This window comes from Agaricus bisporus, assembly GCF_000300575.1.
Source record: "Agaricus bisporus var. bisporus H97 unplaced genomic scaffold AGABI2scaffold_2, whole genome shotgun sequence".
Lineage (NCBI taxonomy): Eukaryota > Fungi > Basidiomycota > Agaricomycetes > Agaricales > Agaricaceae > Agaricus > Agaricus bisporus.
Window position 1 is genome coordinate 952,892 of NW_006267355.1, and position 23,265 is coordinate 976,156.

Below are 23,265 nucleotides of genomic sequence, written 5' to 3' on the forward strand. Positions count from 1 at the left end.
TCTCCTCCTTTCTTAATTTCATTTCATTTTCTTTTGTGCTATCGGGCCTTCGTAATGACTAGTGACGTGCAACTTGATGAAAATCCTACTAAGCACCTTATTAATGACTGTAAAAGCAAAAACATTCATAGGACGCCGACACTCTCAGCCACTTATCCACTTATACATCTAACATCCTGGATTCCTGTTGTCAAAGCCGACCAAATGCTCATCAGTGCTTATGATGCAAGCAAATACTTACTAGTGTTTAGGAGATACATCCTATCAACATCCAGTACACGGGTACGTACAGGCGCAGCCAATAAGTCATTTAGATTCAATCATATCAAACGTATCCAAATCCAGAATAAAAGTTAGAACGACTCATTAATAGTGATAGATAGCTAGACGCCGATCCTATACAATAGCAAACATACATTAGCTCATTAATCAAACTTAGACGTAGCTCGAGGGAAGAATAGAATACAGGCAACGGTCTTCTTCAAAGGTTCTGGGAACATTGTGACTCCTCTTCAACAGGCCAATCAGGCATGGGTAGGAAACGAGACATGATCAAACTATCCTTGATCCAATTCCAATCAACGGTATGTGTTTGCGAGTAAGCGCTGTGATATTGTTCCCTGTCACGTATGACCAAGAGGTCATAATGTGAAAGGGGATGTTCAGCGAAAGAAGTATCGCGGACGGCCTCAACTCTTGTAGCACCCATGGCAAGAATGATGCGGATGATGTAACTCGCAGCTTCCCCTTTATCGGTGTCCTTTGACTGATGTCAATACTAAGACACGATTTTATAGAGGTAACATACTTTGCTTTTTGGCGTCATGTCAGGCCCAACGCAAAGAATTGATTGATCTTTAAGAATTCTAGGAGCAACGGGGTTCGTCATTATTTCTGAAAGATGCTCCGTTCGGTTGCCCCAGTTCAAGTCGATTTGCTGGGAGGGTTGCACGTCAATCATGTGAGGCCTTCCTTGAGGTAACAAATGAGACCGCCATTCAAGTTCCTTGCCCTGATGATGATAATATATACCATCAGCGCCGTTGCGTGAGGAACTAAAAAGGCCTTACCGCCTTGAGACAAGAATACAGCCATTCAACCGAAAGGCACGGTATTCCCAACGCCAGTGCCATCAAATATTTTGGCTTGTGGTTACAATCATCTGCTAACAAGAACAAGCGTTGAAGCTCCCTCGGTTCTCCAACCCACTGCACATTTGTCGAGTCACCAACCCAACGATTAGAAGAGTGCGATAGATCCATCCTCAAGTATTTGAATAGATCGTCAACGAGCACGCCCCCACTATCGCGAACAGCGTTGAGAATTTCTGTGCGTAACCGCCCATCTTTGGTCCTGTCGTTCGTACCGTTTCCGCTCAGGCTGACAATCAAACCAACTCCTGGCAAGAACTTCGGAGGCAGTCGAGAACCTTTGGCAGAGAGGAAACTCGCGGCAGATCGAGATGGCGATGGCGATGGCTTATTGTCCGAGAAACGGATGGCGGGAGCTATTGATCGCTTGTCGATATGTCGATCGTTCCATGTGGAGGTTATGTTTTTCACTGAAATACCGATAGCCTTCATAGAAACATCCTCAGTCTCCCCGTCAATCTCGAGTGTAACCATATTGGTCCTCAGATTCACTTTATGGACTCTGCAGTCTTTCTTTTTTGAATTGACCCGAACGAGGTCACCAGTGCGCAGGTTATATACTCGCATGTCGTCGGTACTGACAGTGCCTTCGGCGTCATCATCGAATTTGATGTTATATCTACCGTCTCCCACCGATTCAGAAACGATTCCGGGATAATATAGTTTGTTTCCACTCCATAGAGCAAATACCCGGGTCGCGTTTGCTGTAGAAGTCGTGGACCCGGATTTGAGACGCTTTGTCAAACGTGTGATCGGTGTTACCGCAGCCACAATATTGTCCTTGCTTTTGGGGGGTCTACCTCGTTTGCGTTTAAGAGATTGCGAAGGGATTTCTGGTTCCATGTACTCGTTTGGTTCATCAGCTGGTTGCGTATCTCCCTCACTGTCGGAAACCTCTTCCATTTCAATATCGGAATCTTTTTCAGCTTCAGCCGTGGTTGAACGACGACCGCGGCGGGACTTGACAGACGTTGGTCTAGATGACATACGCAAGGGCTGCTTTCCCTTTGCTTTGGCAGTGGCAGCCCTGAGTTTTCGAGTACGAGGGTGATCTTGATTTGGAACAGAGGACGGAACGAGCTTCTCGTTCATCCTCTCAGAGGTTGAGCCACTTTTTCGATTGGCTTTCTGCTGGCGTGGAAGTTCACCTCGTTTTGCCGTAGAGGTAGCCTTCTTCTTTGTGACACTCTTGACATTCGTCAGCGATGGCGTATCTGATGTGGATGGACAACATTTTCCTACCTTAAAACCGTAGGTACGTGTAACCCCAGAGGACTTACCACCTTTTGAAGGAGCAACCAGCGCCTTCGATCTGGCTTTACGGAGACGGGCGGAAAGTGGCTCGTCATCGTCATCATCTGTCCCCTCCTCTTCCTCCTCTTCCTCCTCCTGTTTATTTGCAATCGCTTCTTCCCCTATTTGGTCCTCTTCTTCCTCGCATCGTAGAAGCTTTCTCGGCGGCATATTATCGCTGTCTTCCGTTCCTTCACTGTCAGAGGCCTGCTCCACTTCGTTCATTCCACCGACACTCATAAGCTTTTCCTCTGAGATAGAAGTCTGTACAATCTCCCGCATAGGTTCTGAATCAGGCACAATGTCCATAGCGTCCGAGGCAGATGTTTGCTGAGGCAGCTTAGATATGAGTTTTTTAGGTGGCGATTTAAAAGATGGGATTTGCGGGGACTTGTATTCTGGCAATAATGCTGTTCTTTTTTGTTGATCAGGAGTCGCGATGGGCTGAGCTTTGGCATCGTCTACGTCTGATCTCCGAACATCTACAGGATATTGTTGTGCTGGAGAAATCGGACTGTTGGGAGTGTACTGGAGGAGGCGTTGGTATCGATTCCGTTTATTCGGATCCATAGTGTTAAGTAAACTTCGAGGTCCAACATTGATAGTAGTATGAATCTGAGCTGCAACACTGGAAGGCGTAAGCACCACGGCTTCTTGAGTCGCAATTTGGGTTGCCTCTTGGGTTGCCATCTGAGTTTCCTCGAAGACGTTTGTGTTCAAAGGAAGTTGGGGACGAGCAGGGCCGAGGTTGGTGGAGCTTTTAGTCGAATACAAATTTTGGACTTCGGCAACTTCATCCTGACCGTCGAAGCCTTGGGAGTGCTGAGAATCTCTGCTAGAAGAGTTGTCAAGCATTGTACGTTCAGCGCTTTGACCTTGTTCATAGCTATCGTCCTCTTTAGAGAGTGATTCATATTTGCCCACAGAACTTGCATAGTCAGAGCTCCCAGATTGAGAAGGTGTTGATGGGACTAGAATGACAGGCGAACGATCATCCGGTTTGAGGGTATTTCGAGGGAGATAGTTTGCCTGCGATACTCCCACTCGACCAGCGGTCTTTGTTGGGATATCTTCGTGGTCAATCCGAGCAAGGTCCGCTAGAGGCATAGTAAACTTTTTTGAGGTGACTAAAAGTCTTTCTTCGGAAAGCTGCGAGTCCCCTTGCGCAAAAGAATCTTGGGAAAAGTCTGGAGAACTGGACCGATTGTTATGACGACGCGATGATTGAGGCCATAATTTCTCTTGTGGTCTTGGGGGTGGAAGGTCTGTGCTCTTGGAGTCCCGTACTTGCTGAGGCACCACAAGTTTTGAATGAGTTACGCTGGGCATATGAGACTTGGCCTTTCAAGAAAGATTCAATAAATGACAAGGATGAACAAAACACTCCATATATACCTTTGTTGGGCGTCTGGATGTTCCTGACTGCTCGGCCTTAGCCGTATTGTCTTTTGATGAGGATTTTTGGGGTGGAGACGGACCCCAATCAGGAGATGGCAGCGTCCATTGCCTATCCTTCCCATTATTCCTCTTTGCCGATTCAAAATTCTCTTTTTGTGAGCCTTCGTTTGGAATTAGTCCTTTGTCTTCTTCATTGTCCGAGTAAGATTGAGTTTGTGTTGAAGCCAGACCATGGAAATGATATTGGTGAACAGAAGATGCGGCCGAATTTTTGGAAGAAGTCAAAGAATGCACTGATAGATTCTTGTTCGACTTCGCCCTTTTCGAGTCCGCAATGGACGTCGGGGATTGCTCAAGAGCCGCATGAATCAACTGGGAGGCCTGAGACTCCATTGCGTCGACATCACTGTGAAGAATGCCCTGAAGCTTAACAATGACCCTATCAAAGAAAGATACGCTCACACCTTGAATTACCATCAGATGCATTCATCGGTTAGAGCGGCAGCACGCGTTTTTTGGTATCGATGGCTTTTCGAGCGGCGTCGATGAAGAAACACGACAAGGTGTACCGGCCAGGGGCGGAGGAGGCCGAGACGCGGAGCTGAACGTAAAAGCGCTGGATAAATTAGTCCTAGTGCATCTCCGGTCAGAGATTATTACCTCACCTAGAATGATTGACAAATTTTCTGAACCAAATGCTATGAAACAAAAGACAACGTATTATCAGGCTCCACGCAGGACCGGTGCCACAGAAAGAAGCTGGCGGCCAGGCAGGAGTCCAAGAGCACCGACGCGCACGTGACTTGACGCGTCCAAATTTAGCACCAAATGATCGCTACAGCACAATCTCGCTCGTTTCACGCGTTATCTCGGAAACCACCCACATTGAAAATTCTGCGTGCGCTGGCCGCAGTCGTATCGTCATTTTAATGGGTATAATCAGAAAGCGCAACAAGCATGACAACAACAACAACTTCTCTTCTACATCGGTTAAAAGGTCAGACACGAAATCATATGGTTTGCTGTAACAAATCACTCATGATCATACTGCTAGTAAATCTTTTCTGCGCGATCGCGCTGTCTTTTTTGAATACCAATCCACCCATACCGTAACGTCAGTACATTCAGATATCGCAAAGTCGGGCACACAGTAAAACGACAGCGGATGTTGAACTTAGGATACCGCGTGAGGCTGGTCCTCCGCCCTCGAACACGCCTAGATCTACACCTCTGCGACTTCACGAGCATTCAGAAACTTCGACATTACCTAGCCTACTACCTCCCTCAGGAACCACTCTCAGTATACCGGCCCAACACATAGCGACTACGATGTCTATCATTTCTTCAGCAATGGTAATTGTTACTATTTCTCCACCAAATTCCGGGTCATCTGCCACAGCTTTCCCAGCGCAGAGTCAGTGGCCCACACCTCACCCTTTTCTTCCTATTTCAGGAATTATCGGCATTGCGGTCGGAAGTTTCTTTACTTTGATAATCTGCCTCCTCCTCCTGTGTTCATGGCTCCGACGTCCTCGACGTCGAAAAATCCCAACACCCTCTTTGCCAATGCTCGAAGATAGTGATTTTGAAAAGGAGACTCTATCACAGGATTCGCCTCTATTTGGTCCGAACGAGCGGTTTTCTCAGCGAGCTGGTCTCAACCCTACCTGGTCTTGGGTAACTTTTCCACAGAACAAATCTGAAACGAGAGGAATGGATGAAATCCAAATGAAAGAGTCTTCTGTGCCTGATCAACAGTTTTTCCGCCCTCCTTTACCACCTCCGGAAATGGCAGTAACTCGTTCTCGGCTCAGTAGCTCGTCCCGAACGTCTGGTACGCCCGTCAATCATTCCAGCCATCCTTCCTTGCAGCAAATCCAGGCAGCAGTTACTCGAGCTACGAATAGGATGTCGACAGTCTCTTTTGAATATGGTTCAAACGCTCTGAAGAACAGAGACACTGTTTTCACTGGTGACGATGAGATTACAAAACGGCGATCCAAATCCCTGCGGAAAAGCAGGAGAATCTCCATCTATGAGGATCGGCGTGGAATTTCTCGTTCTTCTATTGGCCTCGCATACGATGGTGCCGACGTTGCTTCTCCGGTTCCTGCTCTGGATTTCATGCCTTTGGATTCGCCCGACCTGAGTGACGATAATAGGGCGACAGGGATGGAAAGCCGAACCCGCATACAAGCACCTTACTATACAAGTGCTTATCCTCGAATGTCTTCTGCCATACCAACAACATACGGGGTCGCTACTCGGGTCAAACTGGGTGAAATGAAGGGCGGCACATCTGGTCAACCTAAGTCAGAATCTCAACGAGTAAGAGAAACTCGCGCGTTGACCCGTGCGATAGGGCTTGCGTCGCCTCAGATCGAAGGATTGACACCGTCGCCTCAGCCAACATTATATCCCGACGATTCTCTCAGTGTTGTGGAGTCCAAACAACTGTTGAAACAAAGAATACAGCAAGCACGCGGTTCTATCTTTTTCGGTGATGATAGGCATTTCCATCAAGTATCAGATATGCACCATCAGTATGTGGTTGCGACTCCGACAAGAAACTTTGTGGCTGTTGCCTCGGGAAGTCTGGTATCTGCTGAAGACATCAAGGCGTTGTCCTCTGGAAAATCTGGAGCTGGATTAGGTATGGAAATCGCTGTACCCGGGTCGGCTAACGCTTTGGGAAAGAAGGGACTTCGGGGAGATGATAGGCCGCCGCGTGTACCGTCGCCTCCGCCTCTTCCATCATTAGCACAAATGGCTCTCGAGCACGGTAACCCAGAAGGCTACGCAGACTACCGGAGTCCAACGTACAGCATCTACAACTTGTATGAAAACGATCGGAAAAGCACTGTTCGCGGCGAAAGACCACAGGGTTGAACGGGACAGGATTCAGAAATCTTGATGGGTTTGGTAGCTTGGCAACCGAGATCTGTTAGGAGAGATGGGAGTAGTTATATCAGTAAATGTGTCATGATATTCATTGGAGTGTTGGAGTCAATTTGACCGCAGCAACTAAGCGTCTCAAAATGGCAAGTGCAGTCTTCAATAAAACACAACTTAAGGCATCGCTCCTCCCGCCTCTCCCTCCGACTCCATGGCTCCCTCTCCACCCCAGCTATCCCCCATCCGAAAATCGTCCAATGTCCCAGACGCCGACGACGACGAAGACCTGGGTCTCGCCAACAACGGCCACTCGCACCTGTCAGCCCCGTCCCTATGGGGAATCCCTCTCAAGTATATTTCGTGCGTTTTCGTTCATACAGTGGGCCACAGACAAAGACTCAGCCTAATGCACCAGACTGGTAACGCTGGCCGTCCAAAACTCAACGCTCACCATCATCATGCACTACTCCCGCGTCTCAACTCCATCATCCCAAAGATACTCTGCAGCTACAGCCGTTCTCATGAACGAAGTCATGAAGGGTCTAATATCGCTTGTCATTGCCTTCTCGCGTCTGGACTCTGGGCATGCTCCCATGTATGATATGACCCAGGCGGCTGGAAGCAGAGGACGCGTGACTCGACTGCGGAGGCTGTGGAGAGATGTGTTTAGCCCAGATTGTTGGAAGCTATCAATACCGGCTATTCTTTATGGTGCGTTCGGGAAGTTCCAACTTCTTCAAGGGAAAGATGCTTATCCTTGAACCACTATAGTTATTCAAAATAATTTGCAATACGTTGCCGCCACAAATCTTGAAGCGGCAACATTCCAGGTCACCTACCAAATGAAGATCCTCACCACCGCAGCATTCTCGGTCATGCTTCTCCGAAAGAAACTTTCTTCAACCCAATGGGTTTCCCTCTTGTTCCTCGCTCTTGGTGTGGGTATCGTACAGATCCAAGCCGGAGCCAACAATGGCACCGGAGTTGATGCAGCAAACCACTCATTGGATCCGCTTAGAGGTTTCATGGCGGTGACGGCCGCCTGCTTCACCTCCGGCCTGGCCGGTGTCTATTTTGAGATGGTTTTGAAAGGGTCGCAAGCTGACCTTTGGGTGCGCAACGTTCAGCTATCCTTGTTCTCTCTCCTGCCAGCCTTGGCTCCTATCATACTTTCATACCGCGGGCAAGAATCAAATGGTGTCGGAAGTTTCCTCTCCCTCTTATTCCGTAATTTCGGCGTATGGGCATGGGCAACAGTCGCCGTTCAGGTTCTGGGCGGTCTCCTCACCGCTTTGGTTATCAAATACTCTGACAATATTCTCAAGGGCTTCGCGACAAGCTTGAGTATCGTTATCTCATTCCTCTCTTCCGTCGCTCTGTTCAACTTCCATATGACATTCACTTTCCTCCTTGGCTCTGCCGTCGTCCTCGTTGCAACGTGGCTCTACAATGCTCAGCCCAAGAGAACGGCCTACTTTCCGATTTCTAGGCCCTGCGACCCACCACACATGCCGTCCTTCTGGAATGGGAGGAATGAGAAACGATGCCTTGATTCTTTGCGTTCACCTATCCCAATTCATCCTCAATTCGACCTCGCCGTGGTTTCGTCAACGACATCCTTATCTTCCATGACCTCCACACTCTCATGTTCGCCCCCATTTGTAGATTCTGAGAAAACAAAAATCATCTACTCACGATAATAAATGATACGCGACTCCCTCTCAAAGTTGTTATCGGATGATCAATTACTGCAACAAATTGGGTGATATGGACAGGATATGGAACTTAGCACTGCATTTTGATTCCTTGTCCCCACCTCTGATCCGGCCATCATTAACATTGGCGTCATGCATCCCACGTTCGCTTTCATATCGTAGCCATCCTTTCAATTAAATTTGGACCACATATCTCTTACATTTTTAAGTTCATCGCTATTATATACACGACACCGACTATATATACATTCCTACATGTACCCAGCATCTTCTTTGGGGGGATTGGAACCTCTTCCACATGATCCATATACTTATTTAGACGTACCGAAATGCCGACGATGGAATAATAATAGTTAAACATGGGATGGTATTATGAAAGTCGCGAGAATATTTAATGAACTAAATTCACAAAATATCAATCTGCACCACTGCTCAACTCTTTTTCTCCATGTTCTCCGTAGAATTATTTCGCATTGGCCTTTTAGTTACGCGACTCCAAACCACGTTTGATCGCTAAATGGATTCATCAGGATAAATAGTTCTGCAGGAGAACTCCACATACCTTCACATGTGTCCTTAGCATCCCCGAAGAGCATCTTCGTACCAGGCATATAGAACATGGGATTGGGAACGTCGGCTATGATAGTGGTCAGAAGCATCAGTAGCGGTCCGCTGCTCCATGGAATGGAATTTTATCACGGACCATATCCACTAGCCAAACCACGCTTCATGACGATGACTTGCTTACTCTTCCATGCATGGAGAACAGGCATCCCCTGCACGCACTTGTTAGTCAAACAAAGAGTGAGAGAAAAATTTAACATACAGCGATTGCTGATCCAGCCTCGAGAGCGATAGGATTAACAGTATCGTTAGCGCCAATTACTAATGTCACATCTGTTTCCTTGAAATCGTCATTGATCTCATCCATCTCAAAGACAACTGTTACGATCCTCTGGTAAGACAGAAAATCAGTGTAGTGAAGAATGACAACACACTGTCGTAAGGGACTGAAGCCTCAGCCAGGAGTACGTTGCACTGTCCTGGCATACGACCAGCGACAGGATGAATTGCGAACTAATAGATATCGTCGGAGGCTTAGTAATAGATAGATACAAGACGCTTGAATCACAGAACATACCCGGACGTTGATTCCCTTCGACCGTAACGAAGCAGTAATCTCTGAAATAGCATACTGAGCTCTAGCAACGGCCATTCCATATCCAACCACCTGCATGCGAGGATAAAAACGGGAAGCACAAATCAACATAACGACGACATACAAGAATGACGCTGTCAGCATTCGCTAGGTACTCGACGGTCTCATCTACAGTCGTTTTGGTGATTGTACCCTCGATCTTGGTTTCAGTGGCAGTCGGCGCACTAATACCACCGAAAAGGACATTCGTGAGAGAACGATTCATGGCAACACACTACGGCATGAATTAATATGTAAGACTTCTCAAGAAATGAGTGAACCACTCTTACCATTATGTATGACAGGATTGAGCCACTAACACCAATAAGTGATCCAACACTTACGAGAAGCGGATTATCCAACATGAAGCCTTCAGCCACAAGAGCAAAGCCACTAAGTTGGTTCAGACGGTGGTAATTCGTCGGAAGCGACTTTCACTTACGAGTAGGCATTCAGAACAGTTATAACAACAGCTAGGGAATACTGTCAACAGTGTGATCTATCTATCACACAAAGTACGCACGCATGTCTGCACCCCCGATGGCTGCCGTCGTCGTATAGCCCTTGATGAAACTGAGGATAGTACTCGCTCCCAAAAAGGAAGCAGCAACCATCGGTGTCGAAGGGACTGTCGTCAGGAAGCCAGCCATAGTCGCGACATTGGCACCCAAAAGTGTGCTGTTAATTAAATGCTTCCCAGGTAATGCCAGAGGCCTGCTGGACATCTTTGCGGCAAGCTTGAGGAACGCCACAACAGAGCCAGTGAATGTAATACCACCTAACATCCATCCATGAGCATACATGAAGCCTAGTCGTCTTCTTGTGGGGTTCACGCACCAATGACAACGCCGAGGTAGGCAGTAACCATATGCAACGTCGAGAGATGAGAGACATCCTGAAGGACGCTGGCGATACTAGTCAAGACAGCGGATAGACCAACAATTGAGTGAAGTAGAGCGACGGTTTGAGGTAATTCCGTTGGAGTCACACGCCTTCCGACCAATGCGCCGATGAGTCCTCCGATGGCGGCAACGCCAGCAAATTGCCCAATGACCTCTGGAGGAAAACCGACGGCAGCCAAAGACGCTAAAATGCCAGAACCAACTCCGAGGATGCCAAGGATATTCCCTTGTCGTGCAGTAACCTGCGAAGCGAGACCAGACAGAGAACCTAAAGTCCAGCAGTTAATCAATCAATAAATATCCGGTCAAAACTTAGATACTCACTAATACAAAGAATGCTACTTGTCAAGTAGCCAGCCTGGACAAGGCCTGCCATACCTGTGCTTGCAGCAGCAAGGAAGCCACCGGTGAATACTGTAGCAGGGATGGCATATAGCCAAGGGTACTCCGGCGGATCAGTTGGACCTGTACTTGGTATAAGGAAAGGTACAATAACTGTGTTCGAAGACTTACGTTTGAACATGTCGAGCATACGCTTCGTGACGATAAAACCACCAGAAACATTGATGGTCGCAAGTAAGACTGCCATTGCTCCAAGGGCCTGAGGAATGGTACCAGGGAGGTAGCCTCCACCCATGACAAACATACCAGCAACACCAACCTAGTGGAGGTGAGTCAAGAATGAAGTATAGGAAAATAGAGTCCAAAACTTACCAAGCCAGAAATGGCATTGGTTACTGACATGAGAGGGGAATGCAAAGCCGGTGCAACACCCCATACAACCCTAAAAACCACTTGAGCGTCTTCAGTGGGTATCCTTCTTGGTCACTTACCGATAGCCAACAAGACCTGCAAGACCGAAAGTAAAGAAGCTATCCATGAACGCAGTTCCAGTACTTTTCCCAAGGGCAACGACGGTACCCATGCCACCAGTGACAAGCGCAACGTCTCTTGTTACTTTCTGCCAGGGAGTAATAGCTACAGAAGCCTCTTTCTCAGCTGCGCTCGGTGCCGGAGGAGTCACCGGTGGGGGAAGAGGACGGGGTGCTGGAGGAAGAACCTCGCCTTTGTGAACGACAATAGCACCGCGGACGACCTCATCTTCGAGATCCACCAAGTAACGACCGTCACCCCCTATAGATAAGAGGAATTTGGTAATATTATTTGAGTACAAAGTCGAAGATTGAGTAGGGAGCCTGGATGGTAGATCCGTATAACCTGTTCGTAAATCAGTATCTAGTCGTGTAAAGGGTAAGGGGAGATTCACCGATTATGGTGACACCATTGTGGACAGCTATTTCACCAGGAACAGTTGCCTCACAGTTGCCGCCAGTTTCTGCCGCCATATCGACCACCACAGAGCCTTGTTTCATCACCGCAAGCATTTCCTTGGTGATTAATTTCGGGGCTGGTTTGCCTGGAATTAGGGCCTAGAGAACGATTTTCATAGACGTTGAAGGTGAGGCAGGCATGACTTACTGTCGTTATCACTATATCTACCTCTCGACACTGCTCTTTAAATAGAGCCATTTCCGCTTCGATGAATTCTTTGGACATGACCTTGGCGTAGCCACCAGCGCCGCTACCATCCTCTTTGATATTGACCTCTAAAAACTCTGCACCAAGAGATTGCACTTGTTCACGAGCTGCAGATCGTGTATCAAATCCTCGAACAATAGCACCGAGTCGTCTGGCCTGATTAATGATAAGCGGGTGGGCTCACAAGACACAAGAGCCCATAGCGTACCGTGGCGATGGCACTGAGGCCAGCTACACCTGCGCCGATAACCAGAACTTTCCCAGGAGGAATCTGCATTTTCTGAGTCAAGGATAGTTACTACATTTCATAGATGAGAAACTTTACCTTGCTGCGAAAATAGAAATTTTCAGGCTCGAAGAACAAAGAGACAGTTAAGAAGAAACTTACCCCGCTGCTGTGACCTGACCAGTCAAAAATCTACCAAAATGGTTGGAAGCTTCCAAAACAGCTTTATATCCTGCAATATTAGCCATTGAACTGGATTCAACATGAGTAGTATACCATTTTTCTCCGTTATTCAGTGATCTAATTACCTGAGTGCGTCGAAGACTTGTGCACGAGAGATCCTGGGTATCATGTCCATCTAGAATAGTACTCAGCTTGCTGCGCAACAAGGCCTAGAGAAAACAACGAACCGCAAATGCGTTGGTTTTACGACTAGCAAGGGTGTCGACGATCGACTTGTTTTGAGCCGGATAGAGAAATGAAATCACAGTGCTGCCCTCGTTTATCTTCTCCGCCTCTTGACCAATCAATGGTGGCCTAACCTTCAACATGATGTCTGAACGTTTGAATAACTCATCGCGGGACACTAGGGTGGCGCCGGCCGCTGCGTAGTGCTCGTCCAGGAACTCTGCTCCTACACCAGCTTGATGTTCAACGAGGACATCAGCGAACCCTTTTTTGCGCAGAAGAGCTGCGTTTTGCGGGGTGAGAGAAACCCGGCGTTCATTCGGGAATATTTCACGCGGTATACCGACGGTAAGTGAGGAATAGGGGATGCCTTGCGGCTCAGGAGTAGTCTTGTTGGCATTGTCGTTTCGAAAATAGGCGGTGGTTTGGAAATTCCGGCGTTTAGTCCAACGACAGCGTTGAAGCTCTGTTCAGCTTCATTGTACAATGTATCTCAGATAAATAAAGAACACGACGCACCGAACTTGGGCAGTCTTGCTGAGATGTTCGACGCAAGGAGTCGACCTCTGGTCGCCATTTCTAACACACAGACCGGCCCTTGAGCCATTCTGTGGACTTTGCAAGAGTGAGATAGCGGAAACAGATGTTGAACTGGTAAATGGTTGATTTCGAGGTGACTCCGAATTAAGTATTTCGCCGTCTTGTGCCGTAGGCTTGGTTGTTCAACAGCTGTGAGAAGCGGCCCGTGTACCACGTGAAACTTCTTCAGATGTTACATTCAAACGGTAAGCGCCCTTTGATCTGAATTGATAATATCTTTCTCGCCGCAACCTGATCATGAGTAGTCTGCCACAGAAAATGGTACGGCAATCGCATGCGTTGTCTCCATCAGCTGGATGCAACGAGCGACGGACACACTAAATTACTTAACAGACGACTCTTCCCGCTTGGAAGTAACGCGGCTACTATTGACGTGTTGCCTGAAGATTGATATCACGCGAAAAAAACAAAACTGATGGAAGCCAAGGAATGTCCCGCCTGCCAGCTGTGTCTACATGTATGCAGTGTCAGGCGAATAAGCCTCAACAGCGAAACATTGAATGGAATAAGTGGCTCGGGAGGAAGAATGTTGAAAATACATAAGTAATACATCATTCATGGGAATTGTGAATAAAATCCCTAATAACGTTGAAAAGTATCTCTTGTGGCGCAACAATCATTGAAACCCACTTAGGACTCCATGAGAACAAATACCTAGACATTTGCCTAGTTGATGATCTTGTTGCTAAGCTCCCTCTCAAGCTTGACGGCTTCTTGTGTGTGGGGGTGCTCCCAAAGAGACTTGGCTGCTGAAGCAGGTATAGGAGGTAAGGGCTTTCGCGGTGCGCCACCATAGCCATAGAGTTGCTCGATTAAATACTTCGTCCCGGCTATCGAAGTTTTTGCGATAGTAAAATCAGCTCGTGCCAAGATCCCTTGTATTCTCTGAGCCTCCGGGAGTTGTGATGGATCTTTGCGGGCTGCTTCTGACAATTGGAAGAGCTTCGCAACAGCGTGCTTTGAAAACAAGTTTCAATTCGGGTGAACTATGCTTTAAAAACATAACTCACCGGAGTAATGTTTGCAAGCCCGGTGATAGCACCATGGGCATTAGCAAATAACGAAGGAGTGAGAAAATCGGCGTACCCTCCCAACACTAGGAATGGTGCATTGGGATTTTGACGGGGGTGGGCGTTAACGAAAGATGGATGCGAAATATCATCAGCAATCCTGGTCAATTTGCCAACATTTCCGCAGCTACAAGTGCTCTTTGGTAAGATAAAGAGGAAGTCGAATGGTTGGAACGCACGTCAGCTTGACACCACAAATGTTCGGGCAATCTTTGGCCAGATCCGTTATTAGATCAGAGTCAAGGTCGATTCCGCCACTAGCACCAGGATCTATCGTAACATGAGATAGCCGCCTGCTTGATAAGAAGCCAACTTACAGTTGTATATCATGACAGGAACCGGACTTTTCTGCGAAACCTCAGTCCAATAAGACTTTAAGGCTTCTCGGCTACCCGCCAGTGCGCCTGCAAAGTAAGCGCTGGCTATCACGAGAACATAGTCTGCACCAGCAGCAGCCGCTTCCTTTGTCAATTCCAAAGTCTCCCTCGTACTGCCTCCTCCACTTCCAGCGATAATCGGCATATGAACTAGACCGATACCATCTAAAACCTTTCTAGCTGCTTGAATGAGAGTCGCCCTCTCGGCATGTGAAAGGTGGATGGCTTCTCCCATGGAACCAGCAATGACTGGTGTAACGCCAGCTCGAGCAATCCGAGCGACATGCCCTTCGAAAGAAGGTAGATCTAATCTGGAGTCATTTAACCGAAACAATTGATAACACATAATCACTAACCAAGATCTTCGGTATGCGGCAGGAAAAACGTTGGGATAGGAGCGTATACACCCGGCTTCAGGGCCCTGACGGCGGGTGAATGACCATTAAGCGCGCCGACGTCACTCGAAGCCATAGCTGGGATATCTGTGAACGACTGATAGGCAAGAAAGATAGAGATTTTTGTGCCTCCATGGTAAGTATATAAGGCGAGTTTGCTGGTTCGGACCGGAAAGAACGGACCGATCAGCAGAGGTATCGCCGGACCGCCCAACGATTTCCCGTTAACCCTCAAGGCCTCATGCGCTACTCCTGTTCGATGTCCGGCGCTGTCAAAAACGAAAGCCTAGCTCCCAGAAGCATTAGTGTGACCAGAATCCGCATGTGCGAACTATATCTTATCCTGTTCACTGTTCGAAACCACTTGCATGGAGCATGAAAGTCGCCCCACTTTAATTGCCAGACGGGACGCCGAGAGATCGCGAACGGAAAGCGCTCGGAAGATCCCCACGAACGACGTTGAATTAACACGGTAGTCGGAGCCGTCACCTGGGAGGGTTGGTGCAACACATATCGTGTGGACGAATGATCGAAACATTAATATGTAGATGTAGATATCAGAACCTGTGACCCTACAATTGTCCGTTCTCGTACTACCAGATGTTGAGCAGGCTCGCGAACCCACGAAACTTTTACTCATCAATAACTTCTAGTTGATCTAGCACTTGCCTCTCCCATTCGACCAAACCGTTTGCATCCGTTTCCTCCTCTCCTTCTGGTGCCTTTTGGAAAACTTCCCAAGGCACACAAGAAATATCACCCTCGTCTGTCGTTTCGCCCATCACGAATTTCCCTTGACGCGATCTAGTCAAAGTGACGACATGTCCCGCAGAATTTAAGCAGTGGGCTAAGTCATGAACAATCGAACGGACGTATGTCCCCCCAGAGACCCTCATCTTGAGAACAAATGCAAGAGCGTTTTCTCCCTCGGGAGGATTTTCTACTTCGTCTTTGAGGGAGACTTCACTCTCAACACTCTTTAGAGCCGTTTCCATGGCTTGTTTCTCATCGACAGTGAGCGAATCTTGAGGCCATGAGAAATTGTGATTTACGCCTCGCCAGTCGACAAGCTCCAAAGAATGGACTGTAACTTTGCGAGGTTCAATCGGTCGAGGAAGTGATATGCCTTTCCTGGCATACTCATACAAGGGCTTGCCGTCCATTTTCAGAGCGGAGAAACTGTTGTCAATACAACAGTGAGTTCTAGATTTCACGGAGGAAATGTTGCCGCCGATTTACATGGGAGGAGTTTGTAAAATTTCACCGGTGAACATGGGTAATGCAGCTTCAACCTTCTCCCTGGTGACATGACGCCATGGGGCTAGCCGGACACGTTTCCCTTCGCTGTCATACGAATCTGTTTCACATCCGAGCAAGCACGTTGTGTAGTATTCCTGGACATCCGTAAGGTGGGTATAAAGGCGGATAAAAGTCGCCAACCTTAGTGCAGTCTAAAAATTGAGCAAGATGCTTGGTTCCCCTTCCTACGCCAACGACTAAAATACGCTGTCGGGGTTGTCCAAGCTATGAGCATAATCTGCCATGACATACCGAGAACACCATTCGCGAGGGGATCGAGAGTACCACCTTGACCGATTTTTACTGAGTCAAACCTACTTCGCTTTTTCGAGTTTTTCCTGGAATGGTCTGGCTTCCCAAGTTTATCGGCCTCTACAAACAGCCGAGATTTACCAGCGAGTTTTTTGATATCCGTCAAAACAGACATAGAAGTTGGACCAGATGGCTTGACAATTCCAAAAAGCCCAGAAAGTGGAAGTGGCGGGATGGATATCTTCGGCATTCTGTTGGGAGAGAAAGATGCGATTGGTGAACCGAAGTTGCGAGGTCCTGTAGGCTCTATAAGTCGAGTTTCAGCAGTTCAACGTTCAACTTCTACGGACTTCACGAGAATCAACGACTTATTTTTTCTCGCACGAGTCGATCTGTCCGAAAAGGGAAATCCGTCAAATCGGTGTTTGGACGTCGATTGAGCCTGATTGAGCCTTGATTGAGTCCCTTGCATCATCTGCTCGTGCTCTCGTGGGTAGCCGCGGCATGTCATCTCGAATCAAGTATCTTATTATAGTTCCGCTATCACAAGGCATCTTTATGGAGGGTATCTCTCCAATGTTCTCCCTCTATTGCAAGCCTATCAGTGGAGCAATAGCTCGAGGGTTCGATTCTCTCCCAGGCATAGCGCGGTCGGCCTCGCAGGAATGGAACGAAAATACTTGCAGCAATGTGCACCTTTTCGAAGGAGCATCATCCCAGCGAACTCTGATGGTATCTTGGCACAGTACAGCACGACTCTTCGGGCAACCCTAACTTGAGAATATTCCTTAAAGTTGGGAATGCGATGAGACTGCACGAGTAGCGTTTCTTGTGATGCTTCGAGACTCGGACTACTTTTCTAGCGCTGGCTCTTGACACAAGCACAAAGGAGCGCACCCTTATTCGATGCCAAGGTAAAGGTACGTCTCTGAGACACTCCCAATATCGCCAAGGCTTTGTTAGGCTTGGTATTCATACGCAACCCCTGACTCGGAAGTCAAGGGGAAGAGGTCTAGAGCGCATCCAGGTCATGCAGCCTCTGACTGGGCGGGTTTTTGGACAACTCAGCTCGCGCGCTCATCTACAAGAAGCACTCTTACGTGGGAGCGGTAGGCTTTCTCGTCAGAGAAAATTCCGAAGCCCGGTCGGCCCGGACCCGCGTGGAAGTACAATAAGTTGAAAGTAACTTTGATATTAAAGCAAGCCTTCGTTTCCAGCCCTATGCTATCCTCTCCCTGGACACTTGAAAACGCGTCTACGTACGTTCGTCGTCTGGGACCCACAGAGGAAATATTTTATTGGGACGGCCTTTTCGAGGGCACAGCAGACGCGACAACTACAGTTGAAATAGAGATTCTGCATGGTTCCCGAGAGTCAATAATTTCACAGGCAAATGTTGAAGCGGCTTGGATATCGCTTAAGCTCAAGTATCCCCTGCTCGGCTCTCGAATTATACGGCGTCCGGATCAATCATTGTGGTTTTCCGTCGACAGCGATCGTCTGTCGTCTGCCGGACCGGGGGAACTCCTATTTCATGAAGTCGCATCTGATGAAGAGGCACTTGTGATATCTTCTAGCTCGTTAAAGCATCCCCGAATTCTTTCAAACGACCTACTCGCATGCGCATTCATTCTTCGCCGAACTGATGATCGAACTCGTTTCCACATTGCAATCCACATCGCCCACTCCATTAGTGATGGAAATGCTAATTCTGCACTTTGTCGATTTTTCTTTGATTCCCTGGCGAGCGGTAGCTCTTACAAGTACAATGTCGAAGGTATCCGAGATAGGTTAGCTTTGGCGTCGTCATGCGACGACCTCAACCCGGTAAACCGGTTAAGCGTCCCGCGAAAACGGTGGCGTAATGCCGTGGGAGCTATTATCTGGGAAAATCGATTGTTAAGACTTCGCGTAGGTTGTTTTTATCGATGCTCCAATATTTGACAGCTTCCGTGTTAATTGATTTTTCTATTAGGGTGGTCATACTTTGCCTTGTAAGGTCACAAACACCACTGCATACCAACCAGCCGGCTCCGGCCATATCAACGTAGCCTTCACTCAAGAAGAAACTCAAGGTATCCTGCAAGGATGCCGCCAAATTGGATTAACATTTGGAACCATTTTCACTGTTATCGAGCAAGTTGCTTTGACCCGAATACTCTGTAAAAAATATCTTCACGGTGAAATCGGTCAAGATGAGTGGGAGTTTCGAAAGAGGGAACCTATGATTACAGGTGGTCCTCTTAACCTTCGACCATACTTGGATAAAGAATGGTTCAACAAAGGTGGAGCAACCAACGCTTCCCTCGCCATCGGTTTCTTTTTTTATCAACTTCCCTTTATGCCTCTCGGAGCTGCCACCAACATCCAACCCGGAGATCCTTTACCCTCCTATGACGATCTTTTATCGAAAAAACGGTTCACATATCGATGTACCTTGGTGAAAAGGGAAGCTGATCTGGTACTTCGTAACCCACTTCAACACGAGATTAGTTCTGCTAGGTTTCCGGGCAGGATAGCAATCGGAAAAGATATTGCAGAAACTTGGAAATATAAAATGCTTTTCCAGTCACCGGCAGATCGTCGGATGTTGTCACCGCAAGAACTTGCAGAAGATGGGATGGTTTTCTCATATGGCGGTTCGAGTTTCGGTAGTGTGAGTTATTGTCTTGGTCTTCGGCTTTTTACGTCACTGATAACGACGACTCTTCAGAGCGACCAATTATACCCGGAATTTTATCCCCTTTCTGGGGAACGACACACTTTACGGCTCGTTCGTTCGGTGGTAGGCCTCCATACCCGTCCTAGGGAATTATACCTGGGTGCAACAACTGTACGCGGACAACTCCGCATGTACATCTATTACGACACCAATGTCTACGATGAAGATCTCGTCAAACAATGGCTCGACGAGGTGAAAGATGCCACTTTTCATTATTTACTGCCGAAAAAGTATAATTCCAGCCACCTCTGACAGTTGATTTCTTGTTCGAAACATGTATATTGATACCCCACATGAAATATATGAAGATACTACAATTGTACTGGGAGTCAGTGATTAAGCAGCCTCACTAAGGGCTTGAGGTAGTACGTTCGAAGAGAGAAGGGACGAGGGAATTTGAATAGACTCGAGATATATTCTTCAAGGGGGGAAAAAGGAAGGAAGCCCCATCACGGTAGAGGACTGTCTCTTATAAGTGAATACGTACTACCCCACATGAAATATATGAAGACACTACAATTGTACACTCTCTCAGGTCGCACTTATCCACGAACCCCCACATACACATTTCAAAGCCCACATTTTCTCCCAAACTTTCCACTGATCCGATGTAGATTCCGCCAACGACGAAGTAGACACCGCAACAGACGATCCACCGCATCTCAAACATGTCAAATGAGGACTTTGTGTCGGCATCACGCCCTTTGTCACAATATCTTCATTTTGCTGCTTTGAAGCTGTTCCGGTTCCAATGTTGAGATTGATCACATCATCAACGAGGTCTCCTGGTTTGATGAATAATGTCATTTTGTTGATCATGTTCGGGGTTTCAGTGATTTTCTTGACGATCATTGATAGATGAGGCCAAAGTGCCTGTGTGGGTTGACAAGCAGCCAAAGCAGTGCGATAATCTTCCGCTTCATTGAGGAAACAACACTATTTCAATTTCCTACACCTGTGATCAAAGGAATACACTCACGTCGAAGAGATTCAACATTTCGAAGACTTGACTCTAGAATTCCCTCCAGGCCTTCCAGGTTGAGTCCAGAATAATCTATCATATCAGTCAACAAATCTTTTGCGATCTGTGACGTCTCCACTCTAGCGGACAGCGACTTGAGAAATTGGTAATACTTCTTGACATGTCGCAGGGCTGTAATTAGATTTTGAAGAGCAAAAGGGTGGATGAGGTGAAGCAGAGTCGGCGATATATACCAGGTATCTAAAGGCAAGCATTTGAGCTTTCATCGTCCGTACGATATTCAATAGACTTTACCCGAAGCCGTATCCTGAGTTGCTTTCATTCTAGGGTTTTCTGGAACGTCACAGAATAGTATACACTCTTTCATAATTTTTTCGAGCAATGTAATTATCCATTTGGAGAGCCCGATTAATTGCCAGGCGGCCTCTTAATGACCGCGATTAGCAAGCATCGGAGTAGCGCCATCGAGACATTTACCAAGATCATATGCACTTCCATTGGCACAGTTCCCGAACACCACATTAGAAGCGGCGACTGAGCACATATCTTGGCCGGTATGCCACTTCGCTGTCAAGCATTCTTTGGTTTCGTCATCCTTTGCGAATGAAGCCCGTTTACTGTTCATGACACCTACGGTATGAGCGAGGATGCTGCCGCAGGATATGCATCATACCGATAAATTTCCACCGCAACGCCCAGCAGATCCCAAGTAAACCCATATTTAAGCCCGTTGTTATGATTGTCCAGAAGTGTCATAGTCCCCTTGAGAGTGGAGACGACTTCTTCTAGAGGTACTGCAGAGAGAGATAGACAATGACAAATGTCTGTTGGAGTTTTCCGGTTCAAGATGGCTATAGCCAGGGGATTCAAAAGGGGTGGATCTACACTTACGCCTTAGCTAAAGAAAAGAGGAAACAGTGGTAATGCGGATACTCACTTTCTGAACTCCGACGCAAAGGGAGGAGATGAATCCCTGTTAGAGGTTGAGGCGATGAAAGCGAGGTGGTACATATCAAGACACCGTTGGGGGAAGAGATCGCTTGCAGTGGCACTGATAGATATCAGTAAAAGCTTAAAGGCTGCTGAATTAGCCTACAATGTGTTCCTGCGGAATCAACTGGCGTGTATATCACTGAAGGCTCCCAATCGGATTTATTTTCCAGGCCTGGCCTAGAGAAAAACACCGTGTTGGGAAAGTAAAGGCAAAAGAAGAAAGGACAGACCTACAGTGTAAGCATATGAACTTTCCCTGCGGCAACCTCTTTTGGCTTTTTGGGCGTCGTATTAGTCCATTGACCCGAAACGTCTAACAAAATGACCGGCAGAAGCTGTTCCCTGATGTGAGGAGAATTTGAAGCAATATATGTCAGCACATTGGGCGCAAAAGTCCGTGTTGCTTCAAGCTGGTAGCCCTAGATGCGATGTTGACGGATGCATACATAGAGGGTGAACAAGAGAAAGGACGTACAAAAGTGGGCTTGTTAGCCGCTGAGGTTCGACGGTTTATGGAATAGATGGACAGCTGAGATTTGGGTGTTGATACATCTATCTCGTAATGAGTGGGATGACTATGTTAATAGAAAAGTACGGACAGCCGTCAAAGTCCAAAAAGCTCATGGCGAGATACAACTTCCACTTGTCGAGGACAGGTTTTTTTGTAGGAGAAACAGGACCTGGTAGGGGTGTGTTTGTGGGACAGTTCAAAAAGTCAAGCTTTAAGAGGCCAGGACTATTGACAGGAATGGGAGTAAGCGGTTGAGAAAATATGGCTAGATATGAAGCGATGAGGCGGCGATGGTCATTCTCAAAAGCAAGAGGCATACCCATTGTCGCACCGTCAAAGCGGAGAAAGACCTGACTGATTTCTACTATGCACTCATCGTTACGTGAATCCCACTCGTGCGCTTTCTGATCGTCGCCCTGAGAGACGACGGGCACGGTCAAGTCCATTGGGTCAAAGGGATTGCTGCGGGTAGGGGATGCAGTGGAGCGACGGACACGCGCAGCAATGAAGATGGGGTCCATAGCTATAGAAGCTCAGGCTACGTACAGCAATACAGGTGAAGTACGACGCACGTTGGTAAGTCATAGTAATAGCGGCTTCAAGGCACACTTTGACAAGATCGGGTGGTTCGTCTTCAACGGGGACTTGATTGCACCGAAACATGTTGATGGAGTCGAGAGGACACTTTAATATTTGGAGGGTCGGAACGTAGAACTGATAATAGCAAATATGGATGCGATAGTCTTGTGTGACGAGTATCAAAGTGGGGCTGGGTGTTGGGAGAGCGAAGCCTCTCGGGGGCAGTCGCTCTGGCTTGCCATGGCTGTCTATTGCCCACTAGAGACGATGTGAGGGGTCAAGCGAAGAAGAATGGGATAGGCGCTCACTTCGCGGCGAGCTCCCAGCCAGTCTGCGGCGATGGGGGCAGATTGAGAAGAGAAGGACCACCATTCCTGGACGGTCCAACTGTCTATCTGAGATCCACGCTTCCAGAGGCAGCCGATGCCTTCACCAGTGTTCTTTGGAAAATAGGCAAAGAGGGCGTCGTCCTGGGGCGCGACAGAGATGACGGTGGGAGGAGCATAGGCGGACTGGGCAACTGCGACAGGGTTGGGCGAGGGGATGAAGATGTGGGTGGAAGAGGCGACATGGCGAGCGACAAGAAGTGGCTTGTTGGGATGCGGCGAGAAGACGAGCGACGAGGCAGACCACGCTAGCGGACTGCAGAGATGAGGTGCGTGGGAAGAAAAAGAAAGAAAGAAAGGACTGACCGGAGAGGGCGTTCTGTGAGCGGATAGAGGTCCCACCAGGCCGAGTGCCACTTGGCCTTCATCAAGGA

At 47.8% G+C, this 23,265-nt stretch overlaps 8 protein-coding genes across 8 annotated transcripts; 3 read left to right on the forward strand and 5 right to left on the reverse strand.

Annotated features, from left to right (window-relative positions):
* Positions 1–481: 481 nt before the first annotated feature.
* On the reverse strand, positions 482–4,332 carry AGABI2DRAFT_176553 (hypothetical protein; the record flags this gene model as incomplete). The annotated part of the gene is made up of 5 exons (XM_006457993.1): positions 482–766; positions 809–1,012; positions 1,071–3,785; positions 3,840–4,281; positions 4,307–4,332. The coding sequence occupies 5 exons, from the start codon at positions 4,330–4,332 to the stop codon at positions 482–484; spliced, it is 3,672 nt and encodes a 1,223-aa protein (XP_006458056.1).
* An 839-nt stretch (positions 4,333–5,171) lies between these two features.
* Positions 5,172–6,731, forward strand: AGABI2DRAFT_115076 (hypothetical protein; the record flags this gene model as incomplete). Its single annotated transcript, XM_006457994.1, has 1 exon — positions 5,172–6,731. One exon carries the CDS (start codon positions 5,172–5,174, stop codon positions 6,729–6,731), a length of 1,560 nt encoding a protein of 519 aa, XP_006458057.1.
* Positions 6,732–6,948: 217 nt separating this feature from the next.
* On the forward strand, positions 6,949–8,738 carry AGABI2DRAFT_176555 (hypothetical protein; the record flags this gene model as incomplete). The annotated part of the gene is made up of 3 exons (XM_006457995.1): positions 6,949–7,097; positions 7,153–7,448; positions 7,509–8,738. 3 exons carry the CDS (start codon positions 6,949–6,951, stop codon positions 8,435–8,437), a joined length of 1,374 nt encoding a protein of 457 aa, XP_006458058.1. The 3' UTR covers positions 8,438–8,738.
* Positions 8,739–8,933: 195 nt separating this feature from the next.
* AGABI2DRAFT_133877 (hypothetical protein) lies at positions 8,934–12,868 on the reverse strand (the record flags this gene model as incomplete). The annotated part of the gene is made up of 22 exons (XM_006457996.1): positions 8,934–8,965; positions 9,015–9,089; positions 9,156–9,228; positions 9,279–9,394; positions 9,451–9,529; positions 9,594–9,683; positions 9,736–9,885; positions 9,941–10,043; positions 10,093–10,123; positions 10,174–10,428; positions 10,488–10,820; positions 10,877–11,017; positions 11,066–11,213; positions 11,267–11,336; positions 11,386–11,770; positions 11,820–11,982; positions 12,032–12,247; positions 12,300–12,362; positions 12,417–12,420; positions 12,480–12,569; positions 12,626–12,675; positions 12,728–12,868. 22 exons carry the CDS (start codon positions 12,866–12,868, stop codon positions 8,934–8,936), a joined length of 2,808 nt encoding a protein of 935 aa, XP_006458059.1.
* Positions 12,869–13,694: 826 nt separating this feature from the next.
* Positions 13,695–15,426, reverse strand: AGABI2DRAFT_190432 (hypothetical protein). The gene is made up of 6 exons (XM_006457997.1): positions 15,297–15,426; positions 15,129–15,245; positions 14,713–15,078; positions 14,575–14,665; positions 14,336–14,522; positions 13,695–14,282 (listed from the first exon to the last, which is right to left on the reverse strand). Exons 2-6 carry the CDS (start codon positions 15,241–15,243, stop codon positions 13,992–13,994), a joined length of 1,050 nt encoding a protein of 349 aa, XP_006458060.1. The 5' UTR covers positions 15,244–15,245; positions 15,297–15,426; the 3' UTR covers positions 13,695–13,991.
* A 227-nt stretch (positions 15,427–15,653) lies between these two features.
* On the reverse strand, positions 15,654–17,062 carry AGABI2DRAFT_190433 (hypothetical protein). The gene is made up of 4 exons (XM_006457998.1): positions 16,719–17,062; positions 16,608–16,663; positions 16,407–16,561; positions 15,654–16,346 (listed from the first exon to the last, which is right to left on the reverse strand). The coding sequence occupies exons 1-4, from the start codon at positions 16,966–16,968 to the stop codon at positions 15,800–15,802; spliced, it is 1,008 nt and encodes a 335-aa protein (XP_006458061.1). The 5' UTR covers positions 16,969–17,062; the 3' UTR covers positions 15,654–15,799.
* An 870-nt stretch (positions 17,063–17,932) lies between these two features.
* AGABI2DRAFT_199278 (hypothetical protein) lies at positions 17,933–19,733 on the forward strand. The gene is made up of 3 exons (XM_006457999.1): positions 17,933–18,629; positions 18,694–19,374; positions 19,432–19,733. The coding sequence occupies exons 1-3, from the start codon at positions 17,940–17,942 to the stop codon at positions 19,690–19,692; spliced, it is 1,632 nt and encodes a 543-aa protein (XP_006458062.1). The 5' UTR covers positions 17,933–17,939; the 3' UTR covers positions 19,693–19,733.
* Positions 19,734–19,971: 238 nt separating this feature from the next.
* AGABI2DRAFT_115082 (hypothetical protein) lies at positions 19,972–23,259 on the reverse strand (the record flags this gene model as incomplete). Its single annotated transcript, XM_006458000.1, has 13 exons — positions 19,972–20,357; positions 20,420–20,662; positions 20,717–20,848; positions 20,900–21,039; positions 21,096–21,216; positions 21,360–21,473; positions 21,519–21,592; positions 21,650–21,834; positions 21,891–21,967; positions 22,015–22,449; positions 22,499–22,763; positions 22,814–23,147; positions 23,198–23,259. 13 exons carry the CDS (start codon positions 23,257–23,259, stop codon positions 19,972–19,974), a joined length of 2,568 nt encoding a protein of 855 aa, XP_006458063.1.
* Positions 23,260–23,265: the final 6 nt, after the last annotated feature.

What these genes read in the sequence shown, in the direction of transcription:
- AGABI2DRAFT_190432 (XM_006457997.1), bottom strand. Translation starts at nt 15,243, where the DNA reads ATGGCTTCGAGTGACGTCGGCGCGCTTAATGGTCATTCACCCGCCGTC. An exon ending in TCCTGTCATGATATACAACT is followed by an intron (nt 14,666 to 14,712) that starts GTAAGTTGGCTT and finishes ATGTTACGATAG; the next exon opens with ATCCTGGTGCTAGTGGCGGA. An exon ending in ATTTGTGGTGTCAAGCTGAC is followed by an intron (nt 14,523 to 14,574) that starts GTGCGTTCCAAC and finishes GAGCACTTGTAG; the next exon opens with CTGCGGAAATGTTGGCAAAT.
- AGABI2DRAFT_190433 (XM_006457998.1), bottom strand. Translation starts at nt 16,968, where the DNA reads ATGCCGAAGATATCCATCCCGCCACTTCCACTTTCTGGGCTTTTTGGA. An exon ending in AATTTTTAGACTGCACTAAG is followed by an intron (nt 16,562 to 16,607) that starts GTTGGCGACTTT and finishes ACGGATGTCCAG; the next exon opens with GAATACTACACAACGTGCTT. An exon ending in ATTTTACAAACTCCTCCCAT is followed by an intron (nt 16,347 to 16,406) that starts GTAAATCGGCGG and finishes TATTGACAACAG; the next exon opens with TTTCTCCGCTCTGAAAATGG.
- AGABI2DRAFT_199278 (XM_006457999.1), top strand. Translation starts at nt 17,940, where the DNA reads ATGCTATCCTCTCCCTGGACACTTGAAAACGCGTCTACGTACGTTCGT. An exon ending in ATCGATTGTTAAGACTTCGC is followed by an intron (nt 18,630 to 18,693) that starts GTAGGTTGTTTT and finishes TTTTTCTATTAG; the next exon opens with GGTGGTCATACTTTGCCTTG. An exon ending in GCGGTTCGAGTTTCGGTAGT is followed by an intron (nt 19,375 to 19,431) that starts GTGAGTTATTGT and finishes ACGACTCTTCAG; the next exon opens with AGCGACCAATTATACCCGGA.